The sequence below is a fragment of the Strix aluco genome, chromosome 3, assembly GCF_031877795.1.
Source record: "Strix aluco isolate bStrAlu1 chromosome 3, bStrAlu1.hap1, whole genome shotgun sequence".
Lineage (NCBI taxonomy): Eukaryota > Metazoa > Chordata > Aves > Strigiformes > Strigidae > Strix > Strix aluco.
In genome coordinates this window covers 88,161,316-88,184,928 of record NC_133933.1, presented here as the reverse complement: position 1 = coordinate 88,184,928, position 23,613 = coordinate 88,161,316, and the positions used below count along the sequence as shown (strand labels likewise).

At 38.7% G+C, this 23,613-nt stretch overlaps 1 protein-coding gene across 4 annotated transcripts in view; it reads left to right on the top strand.

The window, feature by feature from the left end:
- Positions 1–22,881, top strand: part of FHL5 (four and a half LIM domains 5) — a 31,593-nt gene extending 8,712 nt beyond the window's left edge. For 3 of the 4 annotated variants that reach the window (XM_074819517.1, XM_074819514.1, XM_074819515.1), the window contains 5 exons: positions 12,392–12,573; positions 14,844–15,018; positions 17,343–17,512; positions 19,631–19,817; positions 21,020–22,881. In XM_074819517.1, the coding sequence (XP_074675618.1) occupies positions 12,397–12,573; positions 14,844–15,018; positions 17,343–17,512; positions 19,631–19,817; positions 21,020–21,171 (861 nt within the window). In that variant the 5' untranslated portion in view covers positions 12,392–12,396 and the 3' untranslated portion in view covers positions 21,172–22,881. Of the gene's footprint in view, positions 1–1,105; positions 1,213–12,391; positions 12,574–14,843; positions 15,019–17,342; positions 17,513–19,630; positions 19,818–21,019 lie in introns of all 4 variants that reach the window. The other variant, XM_074819516.1, reaches the window with a different exon arrangement.
- Positions 22,882–23,613: the final 732 nt, after the last annotated feature.

The window sequence follows — 23,613 nt, the reverse complement described above, 5'->3', positions numbered from 1 at the left end:
ATTTACATACATATGCAAGTGTTCCCAGAGTCCTGTTCTAAGAGAAGCACCTTCACAAAGCAGATCCTCATGTAACACTTAGAGGGAAGCAGAAGTAAGTTAAATTAGTCTGCTTAAGAGCATCCACAGTGTATTTTCATGTTGATTGGTTGTTGTGTGCTTTCCTGGAAACCTTTCTTGCCCTCTGTCTCAGTTATATTGTATAACCAGTTCATTACTGTAAAAGCTGTAGAATACAAAGAGTATCTACCACATCTTTCAGGTTTTCTTCACCACACTGGAGCTTTAATGGTCTGTCCACCTAGCAGATGCAATATATGCATATGTATTTTAATAAGGCTGTGTTATTTTTGGATCCCTGTATTCCAAAGATTGTGCAATTGCAGAGGATCATTACTGCTAGATATCAGCAATGCCTACTGTGTTAATTGTCAGCAAAAATCCAAAGTACATAGGTAGTCCTTGCTTTGAGATCAGGCTGTTGCTAACTCTACTCAATGTTTCTGCCCATTCCTTCTCTCCTTGATCCTGCCCCTTGGGCCAGGATCCATCTTGAAGCCCATTTTCCCTTGGAAAGGTCCATGGGGACACATCATGCAGTTCCTCTACACGAAGAGGAAACTGCCACAGCAATGGTCTCCCTAAACAGCTCACACAGAACGTGAAGAGAGGGTATATATGCTACATTTGTAGTTGTCAACATTTCTTAGACTGTATGATACAGCAGTGGCTTCAGAAACTATGATTCCTGTGGGCGTAATAAGCAATCCAGGGCTTGTCTACAGAACTGTATCATCTCTGTTTTCAGTGAAAAGTTTGGTAGAAAGGTGGCAACCAAGACTGATGGAGCTCTGCAAGCAACAAAACTGGCCATTCATTGAGTCTACACATCTAAATACCTGGGAAGAATGATAACTGAAGTAGGGATCTTACATACCAATACTCTGTACAAGTAGCCTTTGCTTCTCCTAAGCTGTAATGCCACCTAGCTCATGACAATCTTTTAACAGGGCTGAGATCAGAAATCTTTACATTTGGTTCATTTTGATAAGGTATAATATTTTTATTACAGAAGTGCTGCAACTCGATTTATTTTTTTCCTCAGAAAACTAGGTCAGGTTGGCACAGTGCAGTTGGGAGAGAAAAGGAGAAGGCTGTGCCACTGCAGCAGATGCTTTATTACCACTTGAGGGATTTATGTTTGGTTTTGGGGTAAGGAGGTCTTTTTTTTTTTTTTTTAAAAATAATGAAAATCCTTTCCAATTTTAGCTTGCTGCTAACATTGCTGCTGCTGCTGCTGCTCATCTTTTTCTTATTGCTCATTTTATTTCTCAAAGCAGTTCTAAAGTAGGTCACAGGCTTTTAAAGAACCCAGCTAGAAAAAGTTATACTGCATAGTCAGTTGTAGTTTGTTTGGGGTTTTTTAAAGGATTTTAATTCATGTGATACACCCATTCTCACAAGACATAGTACTCTTTATCTGCCTTTCTGTCCCTGAAATAAAATGTAAGGGTGAGGGAAATCCAGTCTCTGTAGTTGATGCATCTGCAAAGACAAGAAATGGCCTGGTATTTATTAAGATCTTAAAGATTGCAGTCAACATCAGCATTGCCTACTGAAGCTCTGTTACCTCTTGTTAGTGGCAAGGCTGTTTTGTTTCATGGCCTGTAAGCACTTCACTCCCTGCTGTACCACAGGCATCATTTCCTATTGCTATTGTTTTCCCCAGGAAAGCTTTCAGTCCCGAAGGTAGCCTTGTGTCATTTCCAGGTATGTGTGTTCCTGCCCAGTGGTATTAGTGTATTACTAAGATGCTGCTGTTTCCCTGGTGGACTTCTGCTCAGCTGTGCAGGCATTTTGACTTCTGTGCATTGTATAGAGGGGAATCGGGAGGCAAATATTTGATGTGCAGATGCTGTTCTAGCAGAGATTGCTCAGAAGAGCTGCTTTGATTTGCACACTGGGGATGAACTCACTGGTAAAAGCCTCAGATCAAGACTTCAGCACATGTCTTCATTTGTAACTTTTATTTAAGTACTTTTTGAAGTATTTTCCATGATTAGGGGTTTGTATGTGAGGGTGGAGGCAGGAAAGGGGACTGGAAAAACCAGGCAGAAAGGGTAGTGGGGAAGACTTTGTATTCATTGCCAGAAATCAGCTGTGACCTCAGTGATCAGTTGTCATCTTTATCAGTTCAGCCCCAGATATTTCATGTTTCCTTTTCAAAGACATTTAGTACTTGCTGGGTTGTAGGTTGATAGAAGGAAAACACCTTAATATTTTCATGCAAGTACAATACGTTATTCTCTAGATTCCCACCATTTTAATTGAAGAAACTGTAACCCAGCTTAAACATCCTCTTGCTACCAAATTTCTTCCCTCAAAATGAGAACACTCTGATTCACATCTTTTTTTCCTAGAATAAAAGTTAGCTATAAAATTGCTTCTTCAAATTAAATTTTTAACTGTATATCAAAAATTAAAGTTTTTACTAGAAATTTTTCTGTTGAGAATTTAAGATCTTTTTTAGACCAAATTTTTCAGTCAAATTTCACATTTTTGAATCCTACTTTTCTAAAACAAACTGACATTTTCAATGAAATGGGTTTTTTTAATTCACAAATCTTTTCTATTAAAATACATCAAAATTTTTAAAATAAAAGTGTTAAGGCATGTTGGATCAAACTTAGTGAAAAACCCCTTTTTCTTCCCAAAATACCCTGATGCAATAACTTTTCTTTTAATTTATATTTATTTTGAAAGCTTATAAATGCTCAAGTTTCAGAGCATGAATTTAATCCTCTAAAAGGGATTAAGAAACTTTCCTCATGAGCAGGTTGTTGCCTAACCATCTCTTGTAGGGTTCCTTAGGATGGTTTTACCTGCTGAACTGAAAAAAAAAAAAAAGGTAAGTACAGTTATAGCCATTTTACCTCGCATAGTCTTTAAGTCATCACAGAATAATTTTTAGATCTGCTTTCCCTGCTGAGTCCTGGTAAGGAATGTATTTAATGTAGATGTCAGTGCCCCAAACTCTCCTTTATTCCTCATTGTTCTGCACAGGGCAGTGGCTGAGCGACGGAGCAGAGCACTGCCTACTTCCTTCTGAGCCAAGTCACTGAAATAGCTGAAATTACTGAAGGCATCCAGACCTTTACATCTCTTCTGTAGCATGGTCTGTAACATTTAACAGCAGCTTAAAATTTAAAATGATCACTGAGGAAAAAGTTTTGACTTGCACCAGCCTGCAACAACAAAAATAACAAAATCTTTACTGTGGTAAACCAGATACCGCAGACAAATTGGTAAGTCCTGTCCATCAAAAAGGGCCCAGCTTTTGGGCAGTACTTCTCTAAGTATCAGGATGGTTGACTAAGGACACATTGATCATGTTTCACACTCAGTAACAACACAGAAAATAATATGTGTATGTCTTAATTTCACACATGACTGGGAATGGAGAATGTTGAAAGTGATTTTTCCCTATGGAAATGCTGAATCTATGGAAACTGGTTTTTTCCTTTGACAGAAATTATCTAAAATCACTAGTTTCCTTTGCTCTTTCCTCTGTAACCAAATTCGTGCAATTCCACTGAATGTATTTCAATTGAGAAGGATTTAGAGACTATGTTTACCAGATTTGAAGTATCAGGAAACATTGAAATTAATTGTAAGGAACAACCTAATTGCTTATATGCTTTTTTAAATCACTTTTTTATTATCTTTGAAAATATCTTTCAAAATCTCTGCTCCAAGGATATAGGCAGCAAAGCTCTAAAGCATGGATTCAGATTCAAGCATGTAAATATTACAGCTGAAAGCAATAGCATTTCTCACCCATTTAGAGTATGCGCATATCTAACTTAGACAGGGACTCATAATAAGTCATCTAGAGAAGACCTGTTTTGTTGTTATGGGAATGACGCCACTCCTGATCAAATGCCCATAACAAAATAATGAGGTTTTGTGGACTCTCTCACCCCCTCTCATTTATCATTCAGCAGAATAGTTGAGGTGGCATGGGACCTGTGGAGATCATATAGTCCAACCCCCTGCTTAAGCAGGATCACCTAAAGCAGATTGCCCAGGGCTATGTCCAGTCAGGTTTTGAATATCTCCAAGGATGGAGACTACACAGCCTCTCTGGGCAACCTGTGCCAGTGTTCAACCACTCTCACAGTGAAAGGTTTTATTTCTTCTGTTTAAATGGAATCATTTGTATTTCAGTTTGTGCCCACTGCATTTTCTTCTGTCAGTAGGCACCACTGAGAGCACGGCTTCCTCTTCATTCCCTCCCTTCAGGTATTTGTACACAATGATAAGAACCTCTCTGAGTCTTCTCTCCTCCAGTCTGAACAGTCCCAGCTCTCTCAACCTTTCCTCATAGGAGAGATGCTGCAGTCCCTTTGTCACCTTTGTGGACTTTTATTGGACTCTTTACAGTCGCTCCATACCTCTCTTGTACTAGGGAGCCCAGAACTGGACCCAGCACTCCAGATGTGTCTCACTAGTGCTGAGCAGAGAGGAAGGATCATCTCCCTCGGCCTGCTGGCAATGTTGTTCCTAATGCCCTGCAGGATGCTGTTAGCCTTCTTACGTGGAAGGGCACGTTGTTGGTGCATGTTCAACTTGGTGTCCTCCAGGACCCCCAGATCCTTCCCTGCAAAGCTACTGTCCATCTGGTTGTCCCCCAGCATGTGCTGGTACCTGCAGTTATTCCTCCCTAGAGGCAGGTCTTTGCATGTTTCCTGGCCAAACTTCATGAAACTCCTCTCACCCCACTTCTCCAGCCTGATGAGGTCCCTCTGGATGACAGCACACCCATCTGGTCTATCAGCCACTCCTTTCAGTTTTGTGTCATCTGCCAGTTTGCTGTGGGTTGGAGATGCCCCATCTCCAGGCCATTAATGAAAATGTTAAACGCTATCGGTCCCAATGTCAACCCCTGGGGTACACCACTAATGACATTATTTTAAATTGTCTCCTTTAACATTGTACCTAGAATTCACTAATGATTTCTCATCCACATATTATGCTCATGGGTGCTTTGCTTTTGGAACTTGGACAGCTGAAGCTAATCATTTTAAAACTGTCTAAATGACTTGCAAGTATATAATTCACCAACTAATTTGGATATACTTTATTATATGGCCCTTTTGTACCAGATGCAATCCTCAAACCTGTTTTATCATTGAATATAGAGAGTATGACTAAGAATACTGCCAGGATTTTACATGAAAAGGTACAGCAATGCACAGCTGAAATATTTCATTGCTTCATTTGATTCTATAAATCTGAGAGTAGTCAGAAAGGAATGAGCCCCATCATGGACACAGGAGAAAATTCTGGCTCTATCAGACTATGTGAAAACCTGTAAAAAAATGTGGGTAAGAATGATTTCAGAAAAATAAAAGAAATTATCTAAGTCATAGCATTAACCCTACTTTTTTTTCATGTACTGCTGCTGGTGAAAGTATTGATGACACCCAGGAATCTGAGCAGATTAAAAGGTTTTGTGTTCCTAGGTAATAGCTTGGGAGAGACTTGAATCGATACCGAGCACTCCAAAGACAGTTTGTCTCTACTTAAACATGGAGCTGCATTACTGGCCAGCAATACTACTGATCAGCCAAGCTTGTTGTGTTGGGAATAACAGGGCCAGTTATTCTGGACTGGAATCTCTGGGCACCATTGTAGCACTTGTATTAAATGGTGAATTGCACTTCCTGACTCTCACATGTTGCTTAGTTTAAAAAAAAAAAAAAAAAATCCAGCAAATAATCTAGGTTTAATTCTGTAGCCAGTTAGCAAATTTTCCTTTCCCTTCTTCCAAAAAAATCCAGCTTTCAGCTACTGCATTAGACATGCTTATTTCTGACCCCTAATTTCTCTGTACAGTGGCTTTACTGTGATGGTAATTCTTGAGCTTCACTAGCAAGGTTTACAGTAGAGGAAGAATATCCTTTAGAAGAGATGCATACAGAGCCATTAATTTGAATTTTGCCAGCTATATTGCTCAGGCTGCTCTCAGTAGCAAGCACAAGTTTTATTGGACAAGCTGGATGCCGCTGGTGAAAGTTCTGTGGATTAATCAGTGACAAGTGGTGTCCCTCAGGTGTCTGTATTGGGACCAGTACTGTTTTAATATCTTCATCAGTGACATAGACAGTGGGATTGAGTGTACCCTCAGCAAGTTTGCAAATGATACCAAGCTGAGTGGTGCAGCTGACATGCCTGAGGTAAGGGATGCCATCCAGAGGGACCTGGATGAGCTTGAGAAGTGGGCCCATGTGAACCTCATGAAGTTCAACAAGGCCAAGGGCAAGGTCCTGCATATGGATTGGGGCAACCCCAGTATCAATACAGGCTGGAGGGATGAAGGGATTTAGACAGCCCTGCAGAGAAGGACTTGAGGGCACTGGTGGATGAAAAACTGGACATGAGCCAACAATGTGCACTCACAGCCCCGAAAGGCAACCATATCCTGGGCTGCATCAAAAGAAACATGACCAGCATGTGGAGGGAGGTGATTCTGCCCCTCTGGTGAGACCCCACCTAGAGTCCTGTGTTCAGCTCTGGGGTCCTCAGCACAGGAAAGACATGGATCTGCTCAAGCGGGTCCAGAGGAGGCCACAAAAATGATCAGAAGGATGGAACACCTCTCCTATGAGGAAAGGCTGAGAGAGTTGGGGTTGTTGAACCTGGAGAAGAGAGGGCTCTGAGGAGACCTTATTGTGGCCTTTCAGTACTTAAAGGGGGCTTATAAGAAAGACAGGGACAGACTTTTTAGTAGGGCCTGTAGCAATAGGAAAAGAGGTAATGGTTTTAAACTGAAAGAGGGTCGATTCAGACTAGACACAAGGAAGAAATTTTTTACAACGAAGGTGCTGAAACACTGGAACGGGTTGCCCAGAGAGGTGGTGGCTGCCCGATCCCTGGAAACACTGAAGGTCAGGTTGGATGGGCCTCTGAGCAACCTGGTCTAGTTGAAGATGTCCCTGCTCTTTGCAGGGGCATTGGACTAGATGACCTTCAAAGGTCCCTTCCAACCCAAATTATTCTATGATTGTATGAGTCTATGAATTAAAGCAAATACCTAGATTGCTACAGAGGCAATGGCGCTAGGCTATTCCAACCTACTCTGTAGTTAGTAAAGAGAGTTTGAGGGACATAGACTAGACAGGTCTTTTCTGCAACAGCATTTCTGTATGTCTGCACCACTGTGAACACTTAGTTGAGGTACTTTCACTGCTCTAATTTGTCCTAGTTTGAAGTTTAGGCAAGTAGTACATTATGCTGTACTGGAATAAAGGAAGAATTTAGATGACTACACCAACATTTGAGTTGGCATGGTGTAAACAAAGCAGACAACAATACCAGTTAAGGAGAAAATTACAGAATTCCTGAGATGTTCGATCCCCTAGTTAAGCCAGATGTCTTGTCCTTTATGCTTGTGGTCGTGGAGTGTGTAAACATGGTATAATGCAGTATGGTGTGGTTACCAGATCAGCCTCTAGATGAGCTGCTTTGCCTAGACAGTCCATCAAAACCATGTCACTTGTGGACCTTGAAGCAGTAGAGTCAGACTGTTACAGCACCATCCTGGTTGGCATCCATCCTGGCTGCTTAAAGCAAAACTTCGTCAGTGAGAGCTCTGCATCTACTCAGATGCTTGCAGGACCTGAGTATTACTGTGCTGTACCACAGAGATAAAACAACTTGTTCAAAGTTCATGCCTGTGTCTCTGCTTTCCTATAGGCACTTGCTTTGACTTGATCTGTAATATGTGCCTTGGTTCCTATTGTTTCTTGACCCATTTTTAGAAGAGTAAAAATTCCAGTATCCTTAAGCACTCAAGTATAACTTGAAGGTATCACTGGGAAACTTGCAGTTACTCTAAGGGAGGAAAGAGACAAAGCAAGGGTATTGCCAGTGTTTTGAAAATGCATCATACATTTACCTTATTGGTTGGGTTTTTTTGAGGTGTCAGGACTTTTAATAACAGATTTCTGGGGGGTAGCAGGCATCCAGAGAAATCAGGAAACATTGTTAGAAACTTATTTATAAAATAATGATATTGTTAGAAACTTTTCCTTATAATGGCTTATAATTAGCTTTATAATGCAGTTGTAACCTTGAGTCACTAATGTATTTTGCAAATTTATGTGATGAATTGTTCAGCAGCTCTCACAAAAAAAACCCAAAAAATGAAGTCAGCAAATTCATGCAAATAAGCAAAACCATATTCCAAGATAAAAACATGTACTTGACTGAAAATAAACAAGTGTCTGGGGTGGCTTGCAGGGGTGTCCCCCTCATAACAGATCAATTTGTTTTTCTTATCCTTCAGGGCTGTTGCAATGATTCATTTTGCCATCATTTTTCTTTCCTTGTGCCTCTAACAGAGCCTTATTCCAATCATTGTATGTTCTTAAAGAAAATGAAGATGCAATTCAATGGTAGTCTTATTCCAATTGGGAAACAGTCCATTAGAATTTCCATAAAGCAAAAGATACAATATTTTTACATGTATGTTTATATCTACATGCATATATATATTCCCATCTAAGTAGCATTAATGTTTCTGGGCTTTTTATACTTGTATAACATAAGGGAATTACCATGTGTTTATAGAAATTGTCAAGATAAATTATTAAGACATATATTAACATTGTGATTGTGCTTTTTAGCTCAAGTGAAAAAACAAATATTCCTTTCCTGATGGTTCCACATTTAGCACGTTTCACAGCTTCACAACCATTTTCTTAGAGCTTTCTTCACTGGAAGTCTTCTAGTGCTCTGCAATTTGCAGGAAACCATTTGACTCTACAGAAAGTCCCTCTCCTAATTTGTTGTAGCTAAATTCTATCTTAATCTGCTGGAACAGCAGGCAGACTAGCCAACTCTGTTGTTTTATTTTCATCTGCTTTATAATTCATACCATGACACTGCTGTATTCTCAAATCTGACCCCAGGGACTCCAATTGCAATATCCTCACATCCTTGGCAACATCTCCCTGCACCCCCTTGGAATATGCTAACACTACAAATGGTATCACATATCCGTGCCTACTAGATACATAAAAACCAACAGTATTTAGCTTTGCTCCAGTTTAAATAACAAAACCCTCTTTTCCCAAGGAATTAAGACATTTCAGTCTTTCCCTGTGCCTAGGACACGAGTTAGCAGCTGGAATGCTAGAGCCAGCGTTTCATTCCATGTGAGTGAATAGCATCAGACCTCCAGAGATTTCTTAACTGACCTTCAAAACACAAAGTCTAGCTTCCAGCAAACTTAAAGTAAACATATTTCTCTAGAGATTAGGATCAAAGCACAAGAAAAACATTCTACTTAACTACGTGGTGCTCAAACCATTACTTATTTATTGGAGCAAGGGTAAGTGGTTCTGGAGGAGACGAGATTCACTTATTTTGTTGTATTGTCTAATGGTAAAAGTAGTTCACAAAGGTTACCCAGACCTTTGCCAAGAGATTTTCAAAAATCATCATTCTCTTTCATACCACTGCTGCTTCATTCCCAAATATGGTGTTATATCATCATGGTCAAACTCTGAAGACTTTCTCTGAAGCAAAGCCTTGAGCAACTAGACAATTTTACTAGAGGAGCAGCTCAAGGACACCCCCAGGCTTTGACTCTGGTCTTGGGGGTAGTCTTTTAATGTTCTCAAGCAACCACTGTCATCTGTAAACCAGGAGTAATGGCACTTTGCTCCCATATCCATTTAGGAGGATAATTACATTACAAATTCAGAAGCTCTGAGGCATTACAACAGCAGATCTTGTTTGTGCACGTAACTTGGGCTTCCTGGAATTGGCTTACTGATTGACTTCCTAGGGAAAAACAAAAATAATAATCAAGAGAGTAACTTTTTAAAGAAAATTGAGGGTTATGCAGAGTTTTTGATGACTTAAAAGCCTATTGCTGTTCATTAGAATGAAAAAAACGGAGATGTATCTGTAGATATCTGAAGCTATTTGTTGGTGATCTTTATGCAACAAAAAGCACTATAAGTAAGATAAGTTCTTCATGCATGCCCTGTTAGAATTTTGCTAATACCTCTTTTAGGCTGAGATGAAACTGTGTTAGGAAGCTGTGGTACTGATTCGGCAGGGAGGAGATCAGAAAGGTGGTTCACTCAGGGTTATCCTCAGAGGCAGTTCATAACTCTAATTCCCACAAAAAAGGAATGAAAATTCCTCTGAAATCCAGTTGCAAGCCTGTCCTATGACCTTGAATATGGAGCCCAGTTAACCGCAAACATTCCTTGATTGTTTCCCTAGCCACCAGATCATGCTGCTTCTTCAATACAGAATAAAATGAGCAAAACTTAACTTTGATTTTGCTGATGACTATGTAGTGATTGTGCACTAAATACACTGTGTTGTGTCTGGGTTTTATATGTCAAGCTGATGTATGTTATTTTCTCATATACATGGGTTCATTTATTTCACATTCAAATCTCTGTTTCATCTTAAGGAAATGGAAATCCAGATTCAAGCCCTGTTATAGTATTATTCCACATAAAATACATCACATATTTTTAAACAAGCATGTTTCCCAGTGATCTGAGTTACAGATTATTTGATTTCCTTACTACGCCCTGCCTTGGCTAGCACAAAGATTTAGGGCAGTCAGAAATACAGTAAATCAATTCAACTCAAAAGATTTTCAATTTAAAGGAACAACAAGTTTTCCATAGCTTGTGCCAAATGATCAAGTCATTATCTTTGGTCTGAAATAAGCATTATAGCCTCTCTCCCTGCCCCCTTTCCACTGTCTTACTACTATCCCTCCAGGAATAGATTAACAAATGCTTGACCTTATGCATTGGTGCCAGTAGAAACCTGCAGTAATTGTTCCTTCTCATAGTTCAAACAATCATTTTGGATTACATCTCACAAGCAGAAGCACAGAAAAAGATGAAATGACTTTTTAAAACCATGGGTATAAGACAGGCAGTGACTGTATAAAAGCAAGTGTGAGGGAGTAACTCTAAATGAACTAAATGTAAACGAGTCCATTTGTGATGGTTAAGCACCCCCTCGAATCTTGTTCTTCATATGCTTCTCTTCCTTACTCTCAGGCTTCGCATCTGGTTAAGGTAAACTAATTTGCACTGTTATTCAAAGTGCAAAGATTTCAGTTTCCCAAAGTCACTGATATGTAAATATTTTAGGAGACCTTCTCCAGTTGTTCTCAAGTCTTCTAAAATTTATGATTGCTGGTGCTGGCTGCAGCTACACTCGACAAGTTTAATGAAGAGTGCAATCCAATGAGTCCACCAGATGTTCCTGAATTTATTTCACTGGGAACTTTCTGGATTCTTCTTCCTTCATTCCCAGAAATCAAGACCCAATTTTAGCAAAACACTGATGATCCAACCAGCAACAAGAAGACTGAAATAAGTCTTCATCTCCACAATCCTTACAATGTTCAGTATTGCAGATCTATAAGCAGCTGAGGTTTGGATGCTTATCCAAGCCTCTTTAGCCTGGAAAACTGAAGGATGGGAAACTCATACAATTGGCTCTCAATAGATTTGTGGTATTTCCTGCACTTGTCTGGCACAGAAATATAATCTATCTTACAGTATTTTGGCACTGCCAACATGGAACCTGGCAATAAAGAAATATGTAAGCAAAGAAAATAATTTCCAGTAACAGCAAGAGAAACTTTCTTTGAGTTATAATTTTGTTTGAGTTATGATTTAGCTTATTTATGTTTATATTTTGCTCTTTTTCTATCCAGGGGCATTTATGTCACCTTACATTGCCACCAAATGTTAGCAGCACAGCTGGGGTTATGCAAATAACAGCTATAGAGTTTGGAATCCCTTTTCTTCCTTCTGTTCAGTCAGGTAGAGGTGGGGGTATTTTGAAAAGGAAGGAAAAAGCAGAAAGGCAGGAATGGCAAGAGAAAGCCAAGAACACACTATAAAGTGCTTGCCACTTCTCTTTGGCCTTTTGACTCCACAGTTGGTTTAATTTTTGAACTATTGCTTCTATCTCCATTTCCTGATTTCTGAATAAACCATGCCTCACAATCCAGTACATAATGCTCATAATGCCAGTAGCTGTACGTAGAGAATGTGAAGATTACTTCATTTTCAGGTATCAGACCTATCAGTGTAAGTACCATCAGATTAAGTGAAGCAATCTTCTTGCTCCCCATTATGTAGGTAACACAATACACGGTATATGTTGTTAAAGACTGCTATTTTATTACGGAACAGCTCAACATTAGAAGTCTAGGGCACTGCAAATGACCAAGAAACATCTGTCTTAACTTTCACAGGTAAAGCAGCATTACTTCTTATTTGAGCAGGCAAACAGTCATCCACTGAATTACATGATTTTTCCATCTTTCCAGATCACATGGAGAACCCCACCAGAATGACCAGCAATCACACAGACTGTCATTACTGCCTGCAGTCTCTTCGTGGAAGGAAATATGCATTAAGAGAAGAAAACGCTTATTGTGTTACATGTTATGACAGCCTATTTGCCAACCCCTGTGAAGAGTGCAAGAAACCTATTGAGTGTGATTCCAAGGTAAAGATTTGTCTTTCACTTCTTGTTCTTTGCTAAATTATACACAAATCCCATTTCTTTAATGGTAGATTCTATATCCAACCCTCTGCATATCCCTGTACTGGTGAAGAGACCTAAGCATAGCCATTGTAAATCCACGCGCAACAGAGACAAACAGTGCTATTTTCCCAGAATAGGAAAGTTCTGGGGCCAAAGATTAGGAAATTTGCACATACATGTACCTCAAACATACATCGATGCTGTATCGTATGTGTGGATGACAACTAGACTCCTTCCTTCACTTCTAGTTGCTCACTGGCTGCAAAGAGTGCACAGTGCTTGAGGGATGGTAGGGTGCTGGTATAATTCAGTGGATCAGGTTGAATGACACTTTGGAATTTCTAAGAGGTGTCCATTGAAAAATGTATTTTGAATATTGCATAAATTACTTTTACTATAGGTGTCGACATGCAGACGCCACGCTGAAAAGAAACCATGTTTATAATTTTTATGTTATTCCCTCTGTCTTTTGGAAATTACGTATGTTTTAATTTTAACTTAATTCCATGTTTACCTTGCTCATCTCACAGATGGCATGTTAGCGGCAGTGTTTCTGAGCTTGGCTTTCCTTTCACCTCTCCCATTTTTCAGAATGTTAATAATATGAGTTCCTCTGTGGTCTTTGACAGGGTTTCCAGTACTCTATACTTCAATTTAAAGTCTGTACACTTGACTTTGAATTTTAAGTTCAGATGAAACCTATCAAAATGCCTTTGTTTTGCCAAGTTCAGTTTGTAGTTTTCACCTTCTCCCCATGCTCGCTTTGCCTACGTTGTTTTGAAATAAAAGGTCAGCAAGTTATTAAAATAAGCCTCTCGGGAGGCATCTCTGGCCAAAGCACTTCATGGTTTTCAAAGCACATTGTCTGAGTACAGCTCAGTACTGTAAAGGAATCATCCAAGGCAAATGCTGATTTGGATAAAGACACTTCTCAAACTCTCATCAGCACTTTTCAACAGCAAACTTGTACACGTAGCACCAGTCAGGGTCACCTGGAGAACATGTGCTCTGAGCTCACTAATTTCACTGTTAAAATTGAAAATTAACTAAGTGGCAGGACTACCTATGTCAAAGATCATTAACAAAAAGTCATGTCTTTGGACTGAATGGAAGGAAAAACTGGGAGAAAAAAGTAAGAGTAACAAGAAAGGAGTGCAACAAGCCAGACTCAGTTAGAAAAGTGACCCACAGAGATCTACAGCTGGTTGTCCCACCTCTCTGCCATGGTGCTAGAGCTTGGATCTTTTCCTCTGCTTCTTACCCAGTCTTTGCCTCAGGCTGCTCTGGGGTGATAGCCTGCTTTCTACAAGGTTCACAGTGCTAACTAAAGCAAATTAAAGTGGTAGGTGCTCAGCACCTCCTGAAATGAAGCATGCTATTTATCTCATTTTTAGCCCTTTAAAGGGTGGGGATCTGACAAAGCAGAAAAATGAGATTGGATTTGTGCCATTTTGTGCTTCTTACTTATAAAGGAGACCGGGAAGGGTCTGGTTTATTTTTTAAGGTGGAGGCTTTTTCTGGAAGTGCATTTTTCCCTTGGTTTTTTAACCTTGGAAAAATAAAATCTGCTGTTTGGTCTTTTTTTTTTTAATTTTTAGTTGAGGTCTCATACATATACTGTTAGCTGTTTCATCCCCTAAGCCTGCCAAGCCTTAAACAAACATTTTTCTGCCAGGTTTTTAGGAGGAGTTATATTAGGTGTAAACATAAACAATGATTTTTTAATAATCTTCCTAAGAATCATTTTGTTCTCAATGAGATTTTAATTGCTTGTTTTCTGCAATAATGTGATCTTTCTTTAGTGTTATGTAGTGTCAGCTGGAATAAAAAGTAGTTACATTAAAAAATACATGAGATTCATTTCAACGTCCATAGAGAATGCACTTCTTCTCAGGTGGCCCGCACACATTAAAAATGTTGATCATTGTTTCCCCTTGAAGGCCAACTATAAAATATAAAATTATTCTTCTAATAAAAACATATCTCTGATGTTACATAAAGACGATTGCCTGTGCCAAAGCAGCTCCAAATGGCCTCTGCAAGAGATCTACAAAATACTCCAACACAGTGACGTATATCACCTCTGAGCACACCTCCCGCCAGATGCACATGTCACATCTTCAAGTCACCATTCCAATGCTCTCCATTTTTCACTTTATTTCTGGGAGGAGCTGAGGGATAAAAGCACTATAAAGAGATGTCTTCATTAACATGGACTTACTTTCTCCAAGGATCTGGCCTACAAAGGCCGCCACTGGCATGAGGGGTGCTTCAAGTGTGCCAAATGCAGTTGCTCGCTGGTGGAGAAACCATTTGCTGCCAAGGACGAGGTCTTGCTGTGTACTGAATGCTACTCCGATGAGTATTCATCTAAGTGTTTCCACTGCCAGAAGACCATTATGCCTGGTAAGACAACAGGGACACTTCAGTGAAAAATTGAACTGTATTTTTAATTATAACCAGAGCTTTGAATAGCCAAGCTACAAGGTCCTTGAATTTCAGGACAACTTTCAAGTGACTACTTCTCCTTCGTGTGTAGTACCCTCCCAGCAGTGAAGAGAAGGCAGGCAGATACCTCTGGACTAGCACTGACATGGCTTATGAATCCTTATAAAGAATATTAGAGTACAAAATAGGATTAAATGTGTTCATGTTGAGTCCCTGATTCTGTTGCAGTTCTTAGGAAGCATATCCCACTGTGGGTGTAGGTAGACAAAGAGGGCTATCTATAGCAGGACTTCCAGATTAGACAACACATCTGCATTTTTCTCTGTCACATTGACCAGAACTTGAGGTCATGTTCTTGATACCATTTCTTTCAGTCAGAAATATTTTCTGTTTTCTGTGTTCAAATCATTATCAGCATCTTTGCTAAAAAGAATACAAGTACATTGGGGTTTACTTCCTGCCACTAGCGACCTTAAAAATTCTGCACTTTCCACTAAACTGCTTCTCAGCTTTTGAGCATGAGAAGGACATCATCTAGGCCTTTCATTGACACCAGTAAGGCTCATACAACAGAGAAATTGCCCAAAAACTGACTCTCCAGAGGCATCTAAGAGAAGCCACAGCACCATACGTGGCAAAATGAAGCAGCTTGCTTAGGAAAGTGGGTCCTTAACTTTTGGAACAGTGAACTACCCTCAATGTTTGAACGTTTTTACAGATCACATGTATAACTCAAAATAACAGCTGCAAACTATCTGCCATGGCCTCTTGACAACTAGTTTGGGAATCTTTGGCCAAGCACATCAGAAAATTTTGCAGTGACATAGGAATTCTAATTTTCAGTAGATCTTAATGCGAAACAATAATGTCTGGGCTGTGCAGAATTATTGTCTTAGTATAAATACTAGGTTACTGATGTTGTGGTTCAACTTGCAACACTGCTTTGTGTTTTTAGAATTTATTTCCTTCTTATTACAGGTAAAAGATGTATTAGTAGAAATAAATGTTGTGGCAATATAGTTGTGTTCAGTTTAAGGATGATATCTTGCTTAACTTTTATAGAGTTTAAAAATATGTTGTCTAATAGGCATGCCCTACTAAATGTGATGAGAATAGTACTGAAATATACTCAGGATTGCATTATTATCTTCTGGATATACACCTTGCAGATTTTGCCCCAGAGTCTAGGAGACTAAATCCTTGCAGCAAGTGCTGAGGGTAGGAGTAACAGTGCAAATAGAAAACTGAAGTGGCATGGGAATTCCAACCAGTTTCTAAATCATTAACTTCTTTGTTATCAGCTTGCTAGCTGTGTGTTGAAAAGACCCAGTAAGCAAAGACAATGAAGCCAGCCTTCTGATCACTGGGAGGAAGCTGCAAAGCTTTTATATTTAAATACAACCAGTAGTTTCTCTCTCCACTAACCTCACAGTCCAGGAAACAGGTATTGCATGATTAATCAGTTATATCAGCAATTCTCTTCATGTGGAAAGGATGGTAAAGCACCTGGCACCTCTCTTTGGAGTCTGATGCTACCAGCAGGGGAGGATGGTGGAAAGTCACTGCAAAAATCATTCTCAGATATAGGTGCACACCTTAGACTTACACATCTACATTAAGGTGTACAGGGCACCTGTACACAGAGCTAAGAGCTCTGAAACTCCTCTGGCAGACATTTAACTGAGTGACTTTCTGTCCTTATGCTGTATCAAAAGCATCTAGTAAACATGATGAAAAGAACCATTGATCTAGGTTGGAAATGATGAGCAGTGTAGTGTGCTTTATCACAGAAAAGGTATTTACTTTTAAAAACTTCACAGCTTAAGCTGAATAAGATAAATAATACATTTATAAGTGAAGAAGCCTTCATTTAAGAAAGACAAAAGACAGGACATTAATAGATGTACTAAATGTCAAATTAATCTTTAATTTATAAAAGTGCTGTGTACCTGAACTTTATCACTGAGTTGGCTGGCCTGAGAGAAACTCTGAGCAACTGAAGCCTATCACAGAGAAGTAACCTTAAAAGATTCATATAAGGACAGACTCTAAAAATCACAGCTTAGTCAATTTAGAACGTCTTTTGCCAGCTGATCACATGGTGCTGAATGTGTTCTTGAAATTTCAAGTACGTACTTAGAAACTCTGTTAAATTGAGGATAATTGCTTTCTTGGGTAATCCAATACTGAGATAGAAGATTAAAACCAAGAGTATTCCAGATGTTTAAAATTTATGTTACAAGGCTGTATCTGGGGAGATTGTTCACTCTGGGTTTTTGCAGGTTCCCGTAAAATGGAATTCAAGGGAAGTTCCTGGCATGAATCCTGTTTTGTTTGCCAGTATTGCCGGCAGCCATTGGGAACAAAACCATTGATCACCAAAGACAACGAGAATTACTGTGTGCCCTGTTTTGAGAAGCAATTTGCTCACCATTGCTACTCTTGCAAAAAGGTAATGAAACATACAGTGAAAAAATTGCTCTAATGAGGCAATATTGCTCATGGGGAAGGGGCTGGATCATGTAAAATGTCTGGTGAACTAAGAACAGAGTCTTCCTTTTGACATCAGACACTGAAAGCCAACTATGACAGTGTCTGCTGTCCCCTCTAGTTAATATTAATCTAAGCCAGATTATATTTTAAATAAACTTATTGACCAAAACAAATACTTTGGGGTTCTTTTGTTATTGATTATGATTTGTAACAAAGGTTGAATTTTTCACTGAAAATTACGTAAAACCCTTCTCTCCTGATAAGCTCTGATTTGGCCTTGATAAACATGCCTCCCTTTCCAACATTTTTCAGATATATTCACATGCATAATAAGCCACCTAAGCTTCAGACAAAGCATTCACAGTCTTGCTTGGTTTTTTTCTTGAAATCTATCAGACAACAATCAGATTAATAGTTATGATAATACTAGTTAAGAGTCCCACTGTTTCAATACATGACACTTTCCCTGTCAGTGCCAGAAAGCTTAATTTCAAATGAGTTTTTCTTTCTTCCCCCAAATACAAAAAAATCAATTCATCCCTCCCTCGTTTTCTCATGTTTTAAAATTGTCTCTGGTTGACAAAACACACAAAATATTGCACTACTCTAATGTGATACTGTTCTCTAGGGAAATGTTTTAAGCTGCTTTTTATGGCAGGATTTAACTTACTCTTTAGGGCCTGTACCACTCTGGAAGTAATTTTTTTTTTCACTTCATCAAATAATTTATAATTTCTGTGGTTATTTAATGTTTATCTGTAAACCTCTACTTCTAACAAAAGCTTTTATTTTAAGAAAAATCTGCTGCCTCTTTTTTTCTTCAGTAGTTAAACTTTAGAAAGTTCTTTTATCTGTTCCTATGTCTCTACATGTAGCCTTTAATTTGCATTAAATGATCACATGGCAAATATAGCAATTCTGATCTGTTAGAGGCATTGTACTTAGTAGCACTTATGTGAAATCAGGATTTGCTTCTTAAAAATTCTAGAAATGCAAAAAGTTTCCCCTACGTAATAGCTAAAACAATTTTACTACTTAAACTTGCATGAGTTCCCATAAAAAAGAATTAAGCCCAAAGAGATTAAATTGCCAAACTGGAGTCCTGAATTTTGTGTCAGAGATTTTGAGATTTTAATGGAAAAGCAAATGAGAGTTAGAAGTAGCCCAATACTGGAATGCTAAGGGGATTGGGAACTATTTAAATTTTTTTATTGCCTGACATCACCCAGTATATTTCTTTATTTCGCTGAAACTCTATTCCCCAGGGAAATTTGATGATGCCACTAATTTTACTTAATTGTGTCTCCAACTTTTTCTCCTCCTGTTCCAACTGCATTCATTCATTCATTCATTCATTCATTCACTGGCATGCATGTGACTTGACAGTAGAAACACTATCTTACAGCTCATCTTTATCTCTACAGAAATTTCTCTATACGGTCTTTCACAACTTCTGTGAAACCAGCTCTTTACCAAACATATTGAAGCCCTAGAGCAACTGGAAATTTCCCTTGTCAGAAATAAGCAATGGAGACCTGTGAGAGTTGCAGGGAATGAAAAGTTTGAAGACACTGATAAACACCATTTTTTCTTCTCTGACAGTGTAGATCTCCTTTCTGTCTCACTTCTGTTTCTTTACTTTCTTCCTACTTAAAATATTGTTTCAGTTGCGAGACAGAAAAATGCCATTTCCAGTTAGAGATTAGCCATAATCTCAGCATGAGTTCTCTCATCCACTGTCAATCACTGAGAATTGCTCTTCTGAGAGCATGCCTGATGCTAAGTCTTTATCCACATGTATAATAGAAAGATTTCCTAAGAAGCTAACCTGTTTATTACAAACCATGAGATTGTTATATGATAGACAATTGAGAATAACAAACCAGTGGCATGTTCAGCTCAACTGCAGTTAGTCAAACTGATATTCCAGATGAAAAAGAGTTGATGTCACCACACTCTCTTCTGTCGTGCATATAGGAAGAGAGAAAACAAGTAGAAGGATTTCTGAAGGATTGAATAATCCTTCATGATTCACACCTTTGTTTCATTGCTCTGTCATTTTTTGTCAATACATTAGGTAATAACTTCTGGGGGAGTGACCTACCATGACCAGCCTTGGCATAAAGAATGCTTTGTGTGTGCTGGGTGTAAAACCCAGCTGTCTGGACAAAGATTTATTTCCAAAGACGAGTATCCATACTGTGTAGACTGTTTCAGCAAATTGTATGCTAAGAAGTGTGCTGCTTGCAAGAAACCTATTACAGGTGAGTCTCATATTCTAGATGGGACTAGACACTGATGAATCATCGGTCTCCTCTCAAAACAGACCTTTAGAAAACATTATTAAAAGTAGTCCCATCATAATGAAAGACTGAAGGAGTCAACTGCTAGAGAGACACTCTCTCCATCACATGTAACGTATCTTGCTAGGACATAGTGATTACACATGTTCCCTAACTACTGAGGAGTTTTATGTGACGAAAAGAGTTCCTCCATTGTTTGATTTAGTGCTTTCTGAACTAAAATTAATCCTTAAGAATATAAGAAAAGGCACTTTCTGGCTCTTACCAGAACATTACACACAAGTACCTTGTGTCTGTAATGTCTTCAGCTTTGTTTTTAGATGCAAATGTAATCAAACTGGACATGACTTAACTGCCTGCTGGTAAGGCACAGCTGTCAAATTAGAAAGCTTGCCAAATGCAGCAAAACTCTATTGCATCCATCCTTGTGTACTTAGATGATTTATAATTAAACATATATGTCACTAGTCTATGGTAGCTGAAGTTTTCTGAGAGCATTTGCTGGTGTTCTGCACTCTACTTCTATTATGTGTGGACTCAAGTGTTGAAAAGTACTGGCTGCTTGCTGCAGGTGCATGCTGCATATGTAAGTGGACAAAGAAAATCATGAATACCCAAAAGGGCATGATTTTACAAAAAAAAAACCCAAACAAAAACCCCTCAAACAAAATCCAAACAAACAAACCTCCAAACCCCAAAACCCTCCAGTATTTTATTTCAGATACTCATGCTAAGAACATCGTAATCTGGTAATTTCCAAAAGACTGCATCTTGAAGAAACATAGGTGGAAATAAGTAAATTTCACTCAGTGTTATAAGAAACTATACATATCAACACATTGAAAATAATTTTCATGAGAGTTTGTTAGGAAGATCAGCAGACTTGAATGGGCATTCTGATAAACCCATTCTGTTCAGAGTTCATAATGGGATATGAAAACAAGCGACTTGTGGCTTTGCATAAAATATTCTCACTATATTTAATTTTTAAGTTTTTTTCACCTCAGCCAACAAAGGATATTTCAGACTATGGATTTTTGTTCATTTGTTTGTTTGCTATGTGAATGACAACCAGATCATACATCAGAAAACAATCTGTTGCATTTCTGGACGATGTCCAGAAAAAACTGGATTCACATTGTCTTTCTCATAATCTCTTTCAGCTCTTGGATGTGCCAAATTTATCTCATTTGAAGAGCGCCAGTGGCATGGGGAATGCTTTAACTGTGCGAAATGCTCTGTCTCGCTGGTGGGCCAGGGATTCCTCACTCGGCAGGATGATGTCCTTTGTCATGAATGTGGCTCTGCTTCATAGTTCAGTGGAGAGCTGTACAGCTGCATTATTCTTGCTCTGTAATGATGCGCTTCATTACTCTGCAGTAAGAAAACCATATAAAAGGTATAACAGTTATTTAGTCATTCAAGTAACTTTTCAACAGCAGTTTAATTCTATCATACTTCTCAACTGCTTATAAAAAAGTTTAAACGGCCCCATACTGGTTAGGAAAATAATGTGGAAAAGATTCTTATATATTTTAAATCTGACTACAGTATGTTTCTCCTTGTAACACACTGCACTCTGCTGTTAGAAGCTTAAAAATTTACATTCCATCTCCCATGAACCAAGAAGGATTGTGAAAAGTCTGTATGGTGTATAACTAATGATGAGGCATTAGCACTGCTTCACAGATGCACACTTTGGTGTGGAGAGCTGGGTACATGCATTTTTCTATTGGATCATAACATTGATGAGAACTACTTGTAAATATCAACTTCCTCCATACTTTGGGCAAAAATGGTGCTGACAAAGCAGGCAGAAAGTGGGAGGAGGGGGTACTTTTACACAGAGGGACACTGAGTCAGAGAGGCCCATTCCAAGGCCAGATAAAGGGGGAAAAAAAAATCTTCTTCCTCTCCTTACTGAGATTGTTCCTCGGGAACATAGTCTTTAGTCATCCAAAAAACTGAAAGAACAGTCCTTTCCCAAAATTGGTTAACCGTACTTAATTTTTCATTAACCATATACCAAATTTTCATCAACCATAACCAAATTTTCATCAACCATAAATAAACCCATATTTTGAGATACTGTGAGGATTCCCCAAGATTGGATAAATGCTGATTGATATACACTTTCCCATAGTTAATATGCCTTAAGACTCCATCTCTATTGTCTTCACTAGACCTTCAGATACAAGCATAAAATATATCTTTTTATTAGTAGACACAAGACCCAACTCATACTTGTCCCTTTAACCTCATTGTTTTCCTTCCCTTAAAACCCATTTGCCAGCAATCAAAGCACTGTTAAGGGCCTTACCGTTTCCACCCTGATAGGTCTTTGATTCACAGTCTACCCCTTTTCTTGTAAATGCCTGCTTGTCTATAGCAGGCCATAATCTTTTCAGAATCAATACCCAATTCATTTTGCCATGTGCCACATGCATTTTCCAATATTATGTCAAGAATTGGTAATGCTGTCATGACAAGCTAGGCAGTCCTCGCTTATAGTACAAGGTATTAGTTTCTCAGTAGCTGGCTTTGAGAAGGTTATATCTGCTTGCTGAGCTTCAGCGTTCAAGTGTCTATTATTAATGGTCATCTAGAGCTGAGTTACAAACATTTCTCTTCTTCCTTCTTCCATACCGTATGTTACAGTGGCCTGGTTCATGTTACGGTGTCTGTACCGGGCCATTGTGAATGCTGCAGTGATATTAAGAATGGCAGATTCTGCACCACTCAGCACTGTTTTACTCCTCATCTTGCATGTCTTTAAGTCATACATTCTCCTTTAGACTCTGACCTTAAGAGCTATTTGGCTGACTTGAGTGGGCTTTATTCATACTGAAGACAGCCATTACTTTAGGTAGAAAACTGAAAAGAAAGAAAAAAAAAAAAAAGAATATATGTACATAGCTAAGCCAGAGCTGAACTGCAGTGGCATAAAATCAATACGGATAATGACTGACCAACAAGTACATAGCGGTCTGTTTTCCGGTCAATAAAATATTGATCTTTTGCTCTACGTGGTGTTCATTTCTGGTTTTCAGTTTCTTCTTTCATGGCAGCTTTCATTGCAGTCTAGAATTTGATTAGTTTATACCTTTTCATTTTATCTAGCTGCTTCCTTTTCTACTTTCACATTTCACATGGCTAATACAGGTTCTTGGTAAGACTTGGATTCCCATAAATAGCAATACTTTTCATTGCCTTAAATATATATATATATATCTATACACACGCACATATACTGGTTCACAGTTATGTATGATGTTCTAAAAATGTGCACTAAGTTATCAGAAATTAGCCCATTGGTAAATGTTAATTGTCTTAAAATTTTAATTGAAAATGATGAATCACCAGATGTAGGCTTGTCTGTGGGGTGTACCTTTTGTTTGTGTTGTGTGAAATAACATTCAGCAAATTGCAAGGATGTGGTCTGGACCCTTTACTCAGTCTTGTCTGAGCAATCTTCCAGCTTAATTACAAACTGATGAAAGAATTACCAGGCAGAGTCCTAAAACATGACAGAGTCACAGGTCAGACACACTGATCATGATAATCCCAGTCTTCCAGCCTTAACATTTAGGAAAATGAAATTCTTCTCTGACTCATCAACTAATCATATTTTTAGAAATACCAACTGAATTATTTATTCCTCCTGCAGTAAATACACTACAGCCAAATCTGAAACTGAGCACTTTCACTTCAGAGTAATAATAAGAAATAAATGTGATTGCTATAAATAGTTTGAATA